The 17,072-nt window shown below is 36.3% G+C and overlaps 2 protein-coding genes and 1 long non-coding RNA gene across 12 annotated transcripts in view; 1 reads left to right on the top strand and 2 right to left on the bottom strand.

The window, feature by feature from the left end:
- The window catches only part of FAM151B (family with sequence similarity 151 member B), a 40,022-nt gene extending 32,352 nt beyond the window's left edge, over nucleotides 1–7,670 (bottom strand). For 5 of the 6 annotated variants that reach the window (XR_006218691.1, XR_006218700.1, XR_006218699.1 and 2 more), the window contains exons 1-3: nucleotides 7,467–7,670; nucleotides 5,367–5,492; nucleotides 2,703–2,868 (exon numbers count right to left, since the gene is read on the bottom strand). Coding sequence is in view for 3 of the 6 variants with exons in the window: in XM_007079802.3 (XP_007079864.1) it covers nucleotides 2,703–2,868; nucleotides 5,367–5,492; nucleotides 7,467–7,491 (317 nt within the window). In the remaining 3 variants the exon portion in view is untranslated. The other variant, XM_042989256.1, reaches the window with a different exon arrangement.
- Nucleotides 7,566–17,072, top strand: part of LOC122239513 — a 44,005-nt gene continuing 34,498 nt past the window's right edge. For all 5 annotated transcript variants that reach the window (XR_006218708.1, XR_006218703.1, XR_006218707.1 and 2 more), the window contains exon 1: nucleotides 7,566–7,862. This is a non-coding gene — a long non-coding RNA (uncharacterized LOC122239513). The remainder of the gene's footprint in view (nucleotides 7,863–17,072) is intronic.
- Nucleotides 14,495–17,072, bottom strand: part of ZFYVE16 (zinc finger FYVE-type containing 16) — a 58,011-nt gene continuing 55,433 nt past the window's right edge. The window contains exon 18 of the mRNA XM_042989233.1: nucleotides 14,495–14,887. Coding sequence (XP_042845167.1) covers nucleotides 14,885–14,887 — 3 coding nt within the window. The 3' untranslated portion in view covers nucleotides 14,495–14,884. The remainder of the gene's footprint in view (nucleotides 14,888–17,072) is intronic.

The raw sequence follows: 17,072 nt of genomic DNA, 5'->3' as shown, positions 1-17,072 counted from the left end.
CTTTATTATTGGTGTATAGAAATGCATCTGATTTCTGAATGCTGATTTTATATCCTGTGACTTTTCTGAATTCATGTATCAGTTCCAGAAGTTTTTTTGGTAGAGTCTTTTGCGTTTTCCCAAAAGTAGAGTAGAATATCATGTAAGAGTATCCTGTCATCTGCAAAGAGTGGAAGTTTGACTTCTTCCTTGCCAATTTAGATGCCTTTTATTTCTTTTTGTTGTCTGATTGCTGAGGCTAGGACTTCCAACACTATGTTGAATAACAGTAGTGTCGTGTTCCTGTTAGGGGAAAAGTTCTCAGTTTTTCCCCATTGAGGATGATATTAGCTATGGGTCTTTCATATAGAGACTTTATGATCTTGAGGTATGCTCCTTCATCCCTACTTTCTTGAGGGTTATCAAGAAATGCTGTATTTTGGCAAATGCTTTTGCTGCATCTATTAAGAGGATCATCTGGTTCTTATCTTTTCTTTTATTAATTTGATGTATCACATTGATAGATTTGCGGATATTGAACCAGCCCTGCAGCCCAGGAATAAATCCCACTTGATCATGGTGAATAATTCTTTCAATGTATTGTTGGATTCTGTTTTCTAGTATCCTGTTGAGAATTTTTGCATCCATGTTCATCAGGGAAATTGGTCTTTAGTTCTCCTTTTTAGTGGGGTCTTTGCTTTTGAAATCAAGGTAACGCTGGCAATACCATGTAATTCTAATTAGAAATAACAGTGGCTAACATTCTCAATTCTAACATGTATTAAGTGTCTCATAAAAAACTGACAAAGGCTACTTGAGAACAAAATGAGGGCTGATGGGGGGTGGGAGGGAGGGGAGGGTGGGTGATGGGTATTGAAGAGGGCATCTTTTGGGATGAGCACTGGGTGTTGTATGGAAACCAATTTGACAATAAATTTCATATATTTAAAAAACAAAACCTGACAAAGGCTGGCCAAGATGATCACTTGAAGAGGGAAGTTCTGATCAGTATACCACCTAAAATTTCCCTTTTGTGGTACTTACTTAAATTCCTAGGAAGAATATGAACTTTGTTTTTATAGGATAGGTTTTTTTCCTAAAAAGTTATTTGTAAGTCAAACTTCTGAGTATCATACCTATTTACCTATTAACTTTGTTTAGAAATTGGGGATTAGAAAATAAAAATCATCAATCACAAAAAACACAATAAACCATTTAAAATTACATTCTATAGGAAACTTACACATAAAATTTTAATATTTAATTATTATTTGTATACCAAACAGAATAACTTAAAAGCATATAATAAGAACTAGTAAAATTTAACTAATAGGTTATTCAGCTACTTTTACAGAGGTAGTACAGAGTTTGGGTTCACAGTGTGAACTCTTCAGCCAGGCTAGTAGCTTTCCTACTATGTGACAACAAGCAGGCTACTTACTCTTCTCTGCCTTTGTTCCCTCATCAAGAAAATGAGGATGATAGCAATAAGCTACCTCCTAGGATTGTTATAAGGACTAAATAAATGAACACATTTAGTGCTCTTAGAACAATGTCTGACACACTATAAATGTCCATAAATTCATTCCCCTTCAAATATGTTATGACCAAAAAATTTGAAAAATCTTTTTTTTAGTGCCTCAGCCCTTTTGGATAGCTGCTAGGAATGAATCGGTTGATCTGACTGGTGAAGAGCCAAGGAATATATTAGAGAGGACAATTCAGTAGGCAATAGTAAACATACACATGAAACGGCAAAGAGTGCTAAAACTCTGAATCACCAAACATTAAAGATCAAACGCTTTATTTCATGGTACAGAGAACACTATACCTTGGATCTCATCCTAGCTCAGCTGTCAAGTTTAGCTATTGTCCCTGGGTCAATCATTTAACTTCTCTGGGACTAAGTTTCTTTGTCAATAAAATAGAGTTTGGGCCATTCACCACTCTAAAAACTTTAAGATCTTAACATAGCTCTTTCATTCACCAACAGTATAATGAAGTTTACTGGTACATTTAGCCCTACAACAAATGATTAGAGTCATATTGATAATTCTATTAGTAAGATTTCCAAATCATTATTAATTTCCTAAGAAAATGCCATTTAAAAATATTGTTCAGAGATAAGGTATATTTACCACAAACCCTAGATTTTCATTAGCAGTCGCCTTCATGGGGCTTATGGTGAGCTTTTGTGGTATCACAATATATTCCTGGCTTTACTTATAATTTTTATATAGCCAAAATGGCACAAAAGTAAAATTTCCCATGATAGCCACCGGAAAGGAAATGACACTTAATCTTGCCCTTCATTATCAATACTTCCAAATATTATTTTTAAAGAACTCTTGGATTATTAAAGACTTCTAGATAATTCCCCATATACAAATATAAATCAAGTAGGATATGCATTAACTTCTCAAACTACTGCCAACTCTGTCTCAGACCACTTTTTAATGAAAGTAGCATTTTAAATTTACCATTCTATTATCACAATGGTAATATATGATAAATTCCTTTGTAAAAATTAATTTTATCTTCAAAGAGTTCCCAAGAAACAATCTTATTAAACAACTCAATGGGTCTTAGGTCCATTCTTGAAACATATTAGTTTACAATTCTATTTTCAATTTAAAGTTAGTCAAGCACAGATATGTGATGCTATGAATCCTTTTTTTCCATTGTTATAACAACTAAAAAACTGAAAATGTTTATACAAATACCTCTTAAAATCCAGTTTGATGCCTTTATTGCTTTTTATAACTTCAGTCAGCCATTCCTGTAAAGTATTATCACTATTTGTTTCAGGAGGATGGGCCATGATTGGTTGGCTATATTCTGATCCATCACTTGGAAGAAGGACATCAGCCTCTATCATGTGAGCAGGACCTGTCCAAATAAAAGAACTTAAGTTAATGCTGATAAAATAAGGACTGCAGAAGATGTCATATTCAGGAGCCTGTTGAGGAGAATAAAAACTAACATTTACTGGGTAACTACTAAGTGCCAGGTACTAAGTGCTAGGCCTTTACATGTTTGTTTCACAGATGAGCAAACAGGTGGTGAAGAATTAAATGCCTTTCCCTATGTCATAGAGCTCTTACACTGTTGTTACAGCATTTAATTTCTTCCCAGGACATAGCAAAATGAGCATACAAAACAAGGATTAATAAGTGTTTGTTGACGTTTCTGAGAATAAAAATAATATTTTTATCTTCTCATTCTTCAAATTAGAAACTACAGATATTTATTATAGTCACACTTTTCCTAAAGATGTTACAAAGGCTTTTTTCAAGGCTTAAAAAAAAAACATTTTTTTTCTCAAAAAGACTTAAATCGTTTTCCATTTTTTTCCAACGTATCTTTTAAAATGAATGTGTTTAAAATATACATGCTGAAATGTTACATTAGTCTGTGATCATTAGTCTGTGATCATTAGTCTGTGATCTGGATGTTTTGACAGTGTAATACCAGGTGGTACTTTTACATTTCTCCTCCTGTACTTTGTTTTTTTTTTAAGTCACAGATATTGTTAAAAACCCAGTTTTACAAGTTAATCAAACTGAAACAGCTCTATTAATAATAGTTATACTACATTTAAATATTCTGGAAGAAATGAGAAAACCAGTTAAATACAGCATGCATGCCTGCAGGAGGCTGTCTGTCTCCTCTCCTTTGGACTAACAAGAATTTACGAAACTAGCCATGGCTTAAAAAAGGGATTTGTGAAGAGCATTCCCAAACTATAAAACTTAGCTCTCTGGTTTTACCAAACCGAATGTAAAAAGGACATTATCTGAACACTAAGTAGCCTATGAAAACTTCCCAGGTCAACATCAGACTGCCAGCAATTGGAAATGACTTTCCACCAGCATTTTTAAAACACACTTAAAAGTAAAGTATCCATATTTAATTAGATTATTTCTAGTAAAAGATTTCCACACAGACTATTATGAATTGAAAATTTTAAAGATTTTTCTAAATTTTTAGTTATTACATAGAATTAAAATTTATTTTGTTTTGACTTTGTATCCTGAGGCTTTCTAAATTTACTCATGACTTAACAATCATTTATCTGAAGAAACTTTGATTTTCTACATATACAACCAATTGTCTGTAAACAGAAATTTCACCTTTTTTTTTCCATTTAAAAAAATTGATATATAATTCACATACCATAAAATTCACCCTTTAAAGCATACCATTCAGTGATTTTTAGAATATTCAGAATGGTGTACAACCACTACCACTATCTAATTCCAGAAAAATTTCATTATCCCATAAAGAAACCCTGTATCCATTAGCATTCACTCCCTATTTTCTGCTCTGGCCAGTTCCTGGAAACCACTAATCAGCTTTTTTCCTGAAGCATTGCTTTTGCTAAAATTCACTTATTAAAGAATCACTGTGTGTTATTATGTGTTAGGTATTGTTTTAGGTATCAAGGATTCAATATTAAACCAAAGCTCCTCCCTTTGAGGAGCAAAGAATAACAATTTAAAACAGTATCTTTACAATAAAATAAATATATATTCAGACACATTATCCAGATACACAATTGAGTAGGATGCAAAAGATGCATAGATTTTTATAGCAAAACTTGGGACTGAGGAATTTTCCTTGTTGTACTGGGTCACTTCAAGTTATGCCCCAGACCTCTCTCGTTATATGCTTTCAGTCTCTTGTGCTGCTGCAGCCAAGAGGAGTACTTCTTAGGAAAAGGCTGAAAAAACTGCTATCATGTTCATCTATAAAGAAGGAAGATATAGATATAGATGGATATGAAGATGTAGGTGTAGGTGTAGGTCTAGGTCTAGGTATTAGATATAGACTAGATAGACAATATATAGATATAGACTAGTGATAGATACAGATATCTATAGGTACAGATATAGATATATAGATACAGATGATTATAGATTGAGTTAGTAAACCAAAGTCTTAGTTTCTAGCCTAAGCATAAATACTGACCAAGGAAATTAATTATAAATTAGTATACAAAGGCTTCATCCATCCATTCAACAAATATTTATTGACCCTTTCCTTAACACACTATGAAAGACACAAAAATATGTAAGACATACAACAGTGACCTCAAAAATTTTACTCCAATCACTATAGTATATAAGGAAATGTAAATACATTGAAAGTTTCAAACAGACACAGAAAAGGCAAGTCCACTTCTGGAAAATAAGAAAATCCTTCCATTATGGAAATCTGTTCATTTTGTAAACAAAATGAGATATTTTATAAAAATGTTTATGTCGGCCTAGAATTTACACTTTGATCTTCTAAGTCTTTGAAACCTGAAAATATGCCCGGATACCAAAAAAAGAGTGGAATTAATCTATTATGCAATGTGAATACAAGAAACTGTATTGACTTACTTTTCAGTGCCTCATTCACCTGTGCCTTGTGGTTAGCAGCATGATACCAGATGATCTCAGCGCCATCTTCTGTTGTGATGTGGTTATTTCTCAGAAAATATTCTAGTATATTTTCACTCCAAGATCCTAAAATGACATTTATATTAAAAAAAAAAAGGATTGTTTTTTATGAATTAAACATTTCTTTTAGGATCTTGAGTGTTGGGTTTTTTTATTAATAATTTATTATTTTTTTAAATTTACAGCCAAGTTAGCATAGGGCACAACAATGATTTCAGGAGTAGATTCCTTAATGCCCCTTACCCATTTAGCCCATTCCCCCTCTCACAAACCCTCCAGCAAACCTGTTTGTTCTCTATATTTAAGAGTCTTTTACGTTTTGTCTACCTCCCTGTTTTTATATTATTTTTGCTTCCCTTTCCTTATGTTCATCTGTTCTGTATCTTAAAGTCCTCATATGAATGAAGTCATATGATATTTGTCTTTCTCCAACTGACTAATTTCACTTAGCATAATATCCTTTAGTTCCATCCATGTAGTTGCAAATGGCAAGATCTCATTCTTTTTGCTTGCTGAGTAATACTCCAGTGTGTGTGTGTGTGTGTGTGTGTGTGTGTGTGTGTGTGTGTGTGTGTGTGTATATATATATATACCACATCTTCTTTATCCATTCATCCATCAATGGACATTTGGGTTCTGTCTCTCTCTCTCTCTCTCAAAATAATTATATTAACTTTAAAAAAAGCTGTATTAAAACCTTTTAAACTGTGTACAGCTTAATTGTTTTCTCCACCAGAGGCCCCATTCTATATTTATATTAACAATTTAGAATCTTAAGCTATACATTTAAGCATATGCACCTTGGGATTATGAATGTGGGCAAAATTTATATCAGTGACTAAATTCCTGAGCTATTATTTATAGATTTGTTTACCATGTACAAATATACATAATTCCCATATCCATCAACTACTTTTTGGATATCCAGATTTTCTATTAAGCATTAAAATATGTGAGTTAACCAAGACTGTAATACTTGAATCCAAATCTACTCCATACTGTGTAATATCCCAATATAACAGTGAGAAAAATAGTTACCCACATAATTCTTATATATTAATTTAAACATTTTAGTGCCTATCAATTGCCTGCAAATTCCTTCTGCATGAGATTATATCTTCTGTTAATTATTTGTTTCTTAACTCTGCCTAACAATAGTTAAAAACCTGAAAATAACCAGCAGAAACTTCCAATAAGACATTGAGAAAAAGTAAATTTTGATTAGAGAATGGAGGAACATATAAAGAGAAGTTCTAACTAACATGCATGGAACTTAGCAACCACTCTGTATATAGGGCTATAGAATAAAGGTGAGAGTTAGCTATGGCATCCACTATGGCCCCAAACATGTGGTTCTATTTAGTATATGCAACAGTCACACACTCTTTAGACTCAGAAGAAAATATGTAGCAATTTTAAAAATATTTGAATTAGGGGTGCCTGGGTGGCTCCGTTAAGCGTCCGACTCTTGATTTCAGCTCACCACAAATTGATTGTGGTGATGGTTACACAACTCTGACATATTAAAAACCACTGAATTGTATGCTTTAAATAAATGAGTTGTATTGTTTGGAAATTATATCTCAATAAAGACTTTTAAAAAAGAAAAATTAAAAAAAAAAAAAAAGAAAAATACATTTACCCAGAAATTCCACTTTCATAAACTTATGCCATAGATAAATATGCCTATATGTGGTAAGTGACACATTTGGCACAAGGATATTTGATATAACATTGTTTGTAATAGCAAAAGTGAAAATAATCTTTTTAGAAAATAACCTTTTTAGAAAGGGTGCAATATTCTTGCTATTCTTGGCCATCCCATCGGCTTTTCTTTCAAGGCCCACAGGAGGAACCAAAGTTCTAGGCCACTCCGTTGTGGGCGCACTGAGGAAGTGGACCTCCATCAGGAAAAGACAGTGGTGCTATCAGAGGAGTCTCTCAAAACGCTCCAACCATAGGCGCCACGCCCAAGTGCAGGACTGCGAGCCAATCGAGGGAAGCCCTTCAGGGACCCACAAAGGCCGGATCCGCGCTTACCAGGGCCCCCAGCGGTCGCTGTCATGGCAACGACCGGCCGCAGTCGCGGAGGCGCTGAGCCGTGGGCAACCGCCGCTGACCGTCACAGGTGGCGTGGAAACGCGACTCAACAAACAACACACTGTAAACAAAAGAGCCGCCACCTACGGCCCACAGAGCGCCGGAGCCGAGGTTCCCCAGTCGGAGGCGGAAGGAGACCGGGAAGCGGTGCGCACGCGCAGAGACTGAGGCTCGAGTTGCGCGAGCGCGCAGTCTCCGCTCTGGTGTCCGCGGTCCAAGTGTCGCGCGAATTGCTCTTTTGAAAGGTAGTGGGAAAACGGGTTGTTCTTCTGAAGAACTTTACGTCAGGAAGGCAGAGGATGAAACGCCGAGATTGAAAGAAGTCACTTGCATGGGGTACGATTTTTTAAAGTTGGATATATATATATTTTTTATTTTAGTGCCATCCTAAAATGACATGGAATCATTTCTCCATAAAAATGAGCGTTGCTTCACAAGGATTTTAGAAGTGAGAACTTGCAAGTTTTGTCTCCCTCTTCTTCTGTACTAGTGTTCACTCAGGAAACACTAACAACTGTATTCTCTTACCCACTACCTTCTTTGCCCTCAACTCCCTACTTTGCGCCAGCGACGCTGAAGCTAGAAAAAGACCTCAGGCAGAGTCAGACTGATCTGAGTTAGCAGCATAGCACTGCCATTTTCGGGTCCTGTGACCCTAATACAACTCAGTTGTCAAATTAAGATAACAACACATCACCTACGCATAACACGAATGGCAGCACTGCAGATTTTTATATCTTTTTAGTCTTTTCACACTTGGGTTGTAATTATTTCAATTTGTCTTCAGTCAGGCTTTCAGTATTCTCTGGATGTTCTCTAGCTGAATCAAAAAGATTTCGAGAGTTTCAGAAAACAGTAAATTTCAATGATTTCAGTGGTCTTTAAAAAAAAAAAAGATCTTTGAGATATATAATTGGTTGACTCGTATTTGATTTGCATTTCCCTAATGATAAAAAAAAGTTATACATTTAAAGTGTTCAAGTCAGCGTATTCATAGAATTTTGCAACTACACCACAATCAACATTTTGATCACCCCCAAAGCAGCTGCTTTCCATTTCCTCCCCAACCCTTTGCAACCATAAATCTTATTTTTGTTTCTATGGATTTGCCTATGCTGGCCACTTCATATAAATGGAATCCTACAAGGTAATGGTCTTTGTGACTGGCTTCTTTCATTTAGCATATGTTTGCAAGCTTCGTCCACATTGGAGCATGCATCAGTATTTTATTCTTCATGACCTAGAAAAATTGCACTGTTGGTAGATTTCACACTTGACCATTCATCAGTTAATGGACATTTGTGTTGTTTCTGCTTTTTGGCTACTAATGACTAAGCTGCTGTAAGCATTCATGTATAGATTCTGTGTGGAAGTATGTGGAAGGTATTTCTCTTGGAGTAGAATTACTGGTTTATACGGTAACTCTATGTTTAACTTTTTGAGGAACTGCCAGTTTTTCAAAGCAGCTACTCCATTTTACATTCCCTCCAGCAATGTATGAGGGTTCCAATTTATCTACATTCTCAACAGAGAATGCTGTCTGTTGCTATCTGTTGCTATCTGTTGATTTTTTTTAATGACAGCCATCCAAGTGGAAAATGAAGTATTGTCTCATTTTAGTCTTGACTTGCATTTCCCTAGTGATTAATAATGTTGACCATATTTTCAAGTGCTTATTGACTATATATATATTTTTTGGAGAAAGGTTTATTCAAATCATTTGCTCATTTTTAATAGGGTTGTTTGTGGGGTTTTTTGTTGAATTATAAAAATTTCTTATAAAGTCTGACTACAAGCCCCTTAATATATATGATTTGCAAATATTTTCTCCCATTTTGTAGGTGCTTTTTTCACTTTCTTGATGGTATCAGTTGCAGTTCAAAAGTTTTTATCACCTATTGGTCACGGTATTAGGTCAATATTTTCATATATTTTATAATTACTGACTCAATTAAAATTACTGTTCACTGTCCATTTTTTAGAGCTGCATACTGAAGTATTTAGCATGAAATGATGATGTCTGAGATTTGGTTGAACACACTCCCGCAAAGAAATAAAGGGATAGATGAAGCAAAAGTGGAAAATCTTGAAAATTGTTGAATCTGAGTTATAGGATCAGTACATGGAGCATCATCATACTATTTTCTCTACTTTTGAATGGGAATTTTCGTACCAAATATGTATCTAATTGCTTTTTTTGGCACAAAGGAAAGGTTTCACGAGTTAAGGGTATATGATACATTGAGGAAAGGATAGCAGATACATAGAAACTTATGAGATTAGAAAGTAACAAATGGGCATTGATCTGAGAGTTTAGAGATGGTTTTGATGATATAAATAAATAGGAATAAATAGTGTATTGTTAGTTCTGAGTAACGCAGTCTGGGTAGAAGTGGTGACGTACATAGTAGAGGAGCGGAATAAGATGAGGCCATCAGGGGAGCATGACCTTTGATTCAGTATACATAACTCACTCTTGGGTAAGAGTGTAGCTGGCCTTAGAATTTGGTTATTTCCCACTCAGCACTTGTGTGTGTGTGTGTGTGTATATACATATATATATATATATATATATATATATATATATATACATACACATAAATATACATATATATACATAAATATACATATATATACATAAATATACAAATGATTGGCACAATTTGCAAGTCAAATTGACACAGACAACTGCAGATTGTCACAGAGGAGTGTTAAAGATTCTCATGATCACCCTGGCAGTGGTCTCCAAAAGCTCTTCTGCCTGTGAGAAGGACTTCTTTTATAAGACAGACACTTCGGGGCGCCTGGGTGGCTCAGTCGGTTGGGCATCCGACTTTGGCTTAGGTCATGATCTTGCTGTCCGTGGGTTCGAGCCCCGCGTCGGGCTCTGTGCTGACAGCTCAGAGCCTGGAGCCTGTTTCGGATTCTGTGTCTCCCTCTCTCGGACCCTCCTCCGTTCATACTCTCTCTCTGTCTCAAAAATAAATAAATGTTAAAAAAAAATTTATAAGACAGATACTTCAATAACTTACAAATTTTTACTTTTTTACCCAAGCTCATCCTTCTGGCAACATTAATAATTTTGAGTCTGAAGGCTGCCAAAGTGTTGTTGTTTTTAAAAAAAATAGCTTTTGGGGCGCCTGGGTGGCTCCATCGGTTAAGTGTCCGACTTCGGCTCAGGTCATGATCTCACGGTTCGTGAGTTCAGGCCCCGCGTCGGGCTCTGTGCTGACAGCTCAGAGCCTGGAGCCTGCTTCGGATTCTGTGTTTCCCTCTCTCTCTGCCCCTTCCCTGCTCATGCTGTGTCTCTCTCTGTCTCAAAAATAAATAAACATTTAAAAATAAATAAATAAAATAGCTTTTGATGGGGTATGTGAATATCCTGAGGAGATTTGTTTTAAAGTGTGAGATGAGGCAGGAATTGTGGCTTAGAGTAGTATCTTATTTTCGGTAAGACTTTAATTTTAGTTTGTTTTCCAAATTTCTCTTAGAAGTCAGGGATGTTGTTGTTGTTGTTGTTGTTTAATAAATATGGTATCTCCTTAAATTCTATGCAGAATTTTATGTTTATGTGTGTTTTTCCCTTGGGGAGGGGGTTTAGTTTCTTCATGACCTAAAACAATTAGAAAAATACTATATACTTACAGTATAGAGATTCTGAATAAGAATCTACCAAATTTTACTATTATGGAGAAGGTTAAGGTCAATGTGGTACAGAACTTTCAAGACAGAATAATCTGTTTTAATTTTTACACAGTTGCCACCATTTAATAATAGAAAAACAGTGAGCATATTAATCGGGGATAATAAAACTGAAACTTTTAGAAAAGCGGATTCATAATGATAGGATATATCCAGATTTATTTTAACTGTGACTCTTAGTCTTTAAGTCAACTATTGTAAGACTAAACTTTGAGTACTCTACTTTGTTTCTAGAATTTATCCTGAATATCAGGCTCTTAGTTTGACTTGTCCACAAAGTCCTCCTTTTACTTTATAGTTACAGTTGTTTTCAACTTAAATTGCAAAGGATGGGAACTAAGCTTTTAAAAGCACTTACAGTTCAGAACATTACCTTTTATTCCCAGTGATTTGGGAATGCAAAAGCTTCGGTGTCTCTCTTTCTCTACGACTCACTGCTATAGCCCCAGTGAGAGCTTCTGGAACCATACTTATTTTGACAGAATGTGTTGTTTCTCTTTGTCCACATATTTTGATATTTTGAGAAAGAGGCAGTGCTCACGCAAGCATGAGTGGGAGATGCTCAGAGAGAGAGGATCCCAAGCAGGCTCTACATTGTCAGCACAGATCCTAGTGTGGGGCTTCTACTCACGAACCATGAGATCATGACCTGAGTCGAAATCAAGAGTCAGATGCTTAACCGACTGAGCCATCCAAGTGTCCCACTTTTGAATTTTTTATTTTACACAATTTCATTTTAATTTATATGTTGACTTTTAAAAAGTAAATCTCCATGCGTATATTGTTTAGTGATTACTCTAGAGATTATTGCATCCCAAACTTTTTGCAATCTACTTTGAATTTTTGTCACGTCAAGTAAAATATAGAAACCTTACAACCATATAGGTCCCTTTACTATCCTCCCATTAGGATGTAGTTCTCTTATGTATTAGATCTATATATGGTGAACATCCTGTCAGTGTTATATATTTTTTATTTCAGCAGTTATACATATTTTAGCAAACTTAAAAGGTGAAGAAATAGTCCTTTCTATTTATTAAATATTACCATTTTTGTTGTTTTTCCTTCTTTCATGGCATTCCAAGGTTCCCTTTTCTATCATTTCCCTTCCCTATAAATTTTCATTACCATTTCTTTTACAGAAGTTCTGGTAGTGAATTATCTTACATTTTTCTTTTTCTGAAAATGTCTTTATTTCACTTTGATTCCTGAAGGATATATTTACTAGTTAAAGGATTCTGGGTTCATAATTGTTTTTGCTTTGTTTTTTTAAAGCACTCTACAAGTGATGTTCCACTTTCTCTGGTTTCTGGTAAGAAATACAACATAATTCAAATCTTTGTTCTCCAAAAAATGTGCAGTGTCCTTTTCCTCTGGCTCTTTCCAAGATCTTTATGTTTACTTCATCAGTTTGGTTATGATGTGCCTGGGTATGGTTTTTAACTTTTTAGCATTTTCTATGCCAGTAGAACTGCTGTAAATATAATTTTAGGTAAACGTATATAAATTTATGTCTTTCACCACATTTTGGAAATTTTCAGTCATCCTTTTTTTTTTTTTAAATGTTTATTTATTTTTGAGAGGTGGGGAGGGGCAGAGAGAGAGGGAGAGAGAATCCCAAGCAGGCTCCACACTTTCAGCACAGAGCCTGATGCTGGACTCAAACTCATGAACCATGAGATCATGACCTGAGCTGAAACCAAGAGTCAGACGCTTAACTGACTGAGCCACCCAGGCACCCCAGCCATTATTTCTTCAAATGTTTTTTTCTTCCAGTCTTTTCTCCTCTTCTTTTGCAACTCCTATAACATGAATATTAGGCCTTTTGATATTTTCTCATAAGTCTCAAAGCCTTTTTTTCCCTTTGTCATTTAGGCTGGATAATTTCTACTGATGTATCTTTAAATTTGCTGATGCTTCCCTTGGTTGTCTCTATTCTATTAAAACCCTCTAGTAAATTTTTTGTTATTTGTATTTTTCACTTATAAAATTTCAATTTGGTTCTTTTTATAGCTTCTCTTTCTTTGGTGAAGACTTCTACCTTTCCATTCATTTCAATAGTGTTTGCCCTTGCTTTGTGGAACATGATTAAAATAACATGTTGTCTTTTTCTGATAATTCCAAAATTTGACTAACCCCAGAATTGGCTATTGTTCATTGTCTTTTCCCTTTAGAGTTGTTTAGATCTCCCTAATGTTTTACATGTTATTTGGATTATTTCCTACATATATTGAATATTATGAAACTCTCAGTCCTGTTCAAGTCTTCAGAAGAATGTTTTTGTTTTTGTTTGGTTTGTTTTAGCTTGTAGCCCATCCTGTTAGTTCAGGCCACATATTCTGGACAGCTGTATGTGGGTTGTGGTTCCAATGATAATTTAGTTTTCAATACCATTATAGTGCGGTTCTAATCTGCCCTGATCGTGCTCCACCCAGTGGCCAGTCTGAAACCTGCATCCAGGCATACCTCATTATAGTCATTATATTGCACTTCACAGATAATTGTGTTTTTCACAAATTGAAGGTTTGTGGCAACCCTGTGTCAAACAAGTCTATCAGTGCCATTTTTCCAACAGCATTTTCTCACTATAGTTTACTGAATATTTTTTTTTAATTTTTAAATTTTTTTATTATTTATTTTTGAGACAGAGAGAGACAGAGCGTGAATGGGGGAGGGTCAGAGAGACAGGAAGACACAGAATCCGAAGCAGGCTCCAGGCTCTGAGCTGTCAGTACAGAGCCCGATGCAGGGCTCGAACTCACGGACCATGAGATCATGACCTGAGCCGAAGTCGGATGCTTAACCGACTAAGCCACCCAGGCGCCCTGGTTTACTGAATATTTTAAGCCCACTGTTGAGACCTACTGCTCAAAAAAAAGATTTCTTTCAAGATATGACAGCTCATTGACAATTCCCCTGGCCACCCAAGAGCTCTAATGGAGATGTACAATGAGATTAATGTTACTTTCATGCCTGCTAGTACTATATCCATTCTGCAGCCCATTGATTAAGGAGTCATTTCTATTTTCAGGCCTTATTTAAGAAATACATTTTGTGGGGCACCTGGGTGGCTGAGTCAGTTGAGCATGTGACTCTTGATTTTGGCTCAGGTCATGATCCCAAGGTCGTGGGATTGACCCCTGCATTGGACTCTGTGCTGAACGTGGAGCCTGCTTAAGATTCTGTCTCTCCCTCTGCCCCTCATCCCTGCTCCCCACCCCCCACACACACACTGTTTCTCAAAGAAAAAGAAAAAGAAAAAAATATTTTGTAAGGCTAGAGCTGTGTATTGATTCCTGTGATGGATCTGGGCAGTCATCTGAAAACCTTCTCGAAAGGATTCACCAGTGTAGATGCTGTTATGAACATTTGTGACTCATAGGAAGAGGTCAAAGTATCAACACTACCCAGTTTGGGAGAAGTTAATTCCAGCCCTCATGGATGATTTTGAGGGGTTCAGGGCTTCAGTGCAGGACATAACTACAGATGTGATGCAGATAGCAAGATAACTAGAATTAGAAGTAGAGCTGGAGATGTAACTGAATTGCTACCATCTCATGATAAAACTTGAACAGATGAGCACTTGCTTCTTATTGATGAGCAAAGAAAGTGGTTCCTTGAGATGATATCTACTCCCGTTGAAGATGCTGTGAAGATTACTGAAATGACACCAAAGATTTAGAATATTACATAAACTTGGTTGATAAAGACCCTCTACCAGCAAAAAGATTATGGTGTGCTGAAAGCTCAAATGATGGTTAACATTTTTTAGCAATAAAGAATTTTAAAATTAAGGCATGTAAGTTGTTTTTTAGACATAATGCTATCACAGCTTAGTAGAAAACAGTATAGTATGAACATAACTTTTATGTGCGCTGGGAAGTCAAAAAATTCAAATTTGACTTGCTTTATTGTGATATTTACTTTATGCCACATTATCTCTGAGTTAATGCCTATAGTGATATGCAGTGTAGTTCAGTGTTTAAAACCCTTACTCAGCTGCTTCTGGTCAGTTTCACACATGCACAGCTTGGGACTGGTCCAGGATTTTATACACAAATTTGGAGGTTCACTTCCTATGATCTTTACCCACATTCTCTGGTTCCAAGATCCTCCTCCTTGGTCTTCTGGTAGAAGGTCGGGGCTTTCGGCCTCCCTTAACCATTCCCAGTATTCCACCCAGCAGTCTGATTGTCTGCCACCACTGCACCAGTGGGTAGAGGGGGGTGATGCTGTTTTGCTGTCTCTAGCTTGGTGTAGGGCAAGGTTCCCTCACAGGGTTTACACATGGTGAGGAGGGTGTGTGTGTGTGTGCGCGCGCGCATGCTGCTTTTCTGCAGCTCTCCGGGAATAAGGCAAGTAAATTCAAAAGGTCTGTCTCATGGCCCCAACTCCTTTTTTCCTGTTTTTTTGACTAGAGAGAGCAAAACTGTTACTTGGACTCTGTGCCAGCTGGCAGTTCCTGTTTTCCTATGTGTCTATAATGATTCCTTTTTGTTTGGGAGTTGTCTAGCTTCCTAAATCTGTGGAGTAATGTCTTTCATCAGTTTTCAAAAGTTTATATTTAAAAATATTTGTTGAGGGGTGCCTGGGTGGCTCAATCAGTTAAGCGTCCAACTTTGGCTCAAGTCATGATCTTACAGCTAATGGGTTTGAGCTCAGCCATTGGGCTCTGTGCTAACAGCTTCAGATTCTTTGTCTCCATCTCTCTGCCCCTCCCCTGCTCGTGTTCTCTCTCAAAGTTAAACATTACAATTTTTTTTTAATATTTATTCATTTTTGAAAGACAGAGAGAGACAGAGCACAAACGGGGGAGAGCTAGAGAGAGAGGGAGACACAGAATCTGAAGCAGGCTCCAGGCTCCAAGCGGTCAGCACTGAGCCTGATGCAGGGCTCTAACTCACAGACCACGAGATCACGACCTGAGCCAAAGTCAGCCACTTAACCCACTGAGCCACCCAGGTGCCCCTAAAAAAAATGTTTTTAAGTATTTGTTGTGTCCTATTCTGCTGTCTCCTGAAGCTAGTTAAGCATATATTATGACTTCTCAATACCTGCTGTATATGTTTCTTTCCAACTTGTTGTCTTTCCAGGCTGCACCTCTGGAGAATTTTTCCTGATTTATATCCTTATTTATAAATTTTCCCCAATGGCTGTATTCTATCCTACCATTAAACCTACTTAATTAGAGCTTTAGAGTTTTTATATATTCTTGCAACATGTGTATTCAGTGTTTTCCCAAATTAGCTCCATCACTTTTTATGGTGTCCCATTCCCTTCAGGTACCTCACACCTATTTTTTAAACACAGAAATCAGGAATCTAATACCTAAAGGAGTTTTTCATTATTTCTACTAGTTCTTGGCTCTGGAGTCATTTCCTTACATGACTCCTTATTTAACTGTGTGTTAGTAAATGTTATACTTGAAAAGTAATTTGAGGCCTGTAATGAAATTACTTTGCTATGGAGAAGATTTACATTTTTATTCCTTCTGCAGAGTGGAACACCTTAAAGCAAGTTAAATGCTTAAGAGTTTGGATGATGTAGGCAATTCTAAATTTGGCTACAGTTTTATAATACTTTGTACTTCTGGTTCCTCCTCATCCCAAGGCTAAAACCCTTTGGGGTTGGTGTGTCTCAGCCTTGTGGGAAAATTCCCATTAGGTTCATGATTCTGATTAGATGCACAACCTTGTGTGGCTCTTGAACTTTGATATCTACCCCCCCTCACCCTGTAAGTTTGTCTCAAATAGGACCACATGCCAACTTCTCTTTTTCTCTTTCCTCTTGAACATTCCTAATATCTTGATGCTTTAAGAAGAGTTTTGTATTTTAATCACCTTA

The sequence above is a fragment of the Panthera tigris genome, chromosome A1 (assembly GCF_018350195.1).
Source record: "Panthera tigris isolate Pti1 chromosome A1, P.tigris_Pti1_mat1.1, whole genome shotgun sequence".
Classification (NCBI taxonomy): domain Eukaryota; kingdom Metazoa; phylum Chordata; class Mammalia; order Carnivora; family Felidae; genus Panthera; species Panthera tigris.
This window is presented reverse-complemented; position numbering and strand designations above follow the sequence as displayed.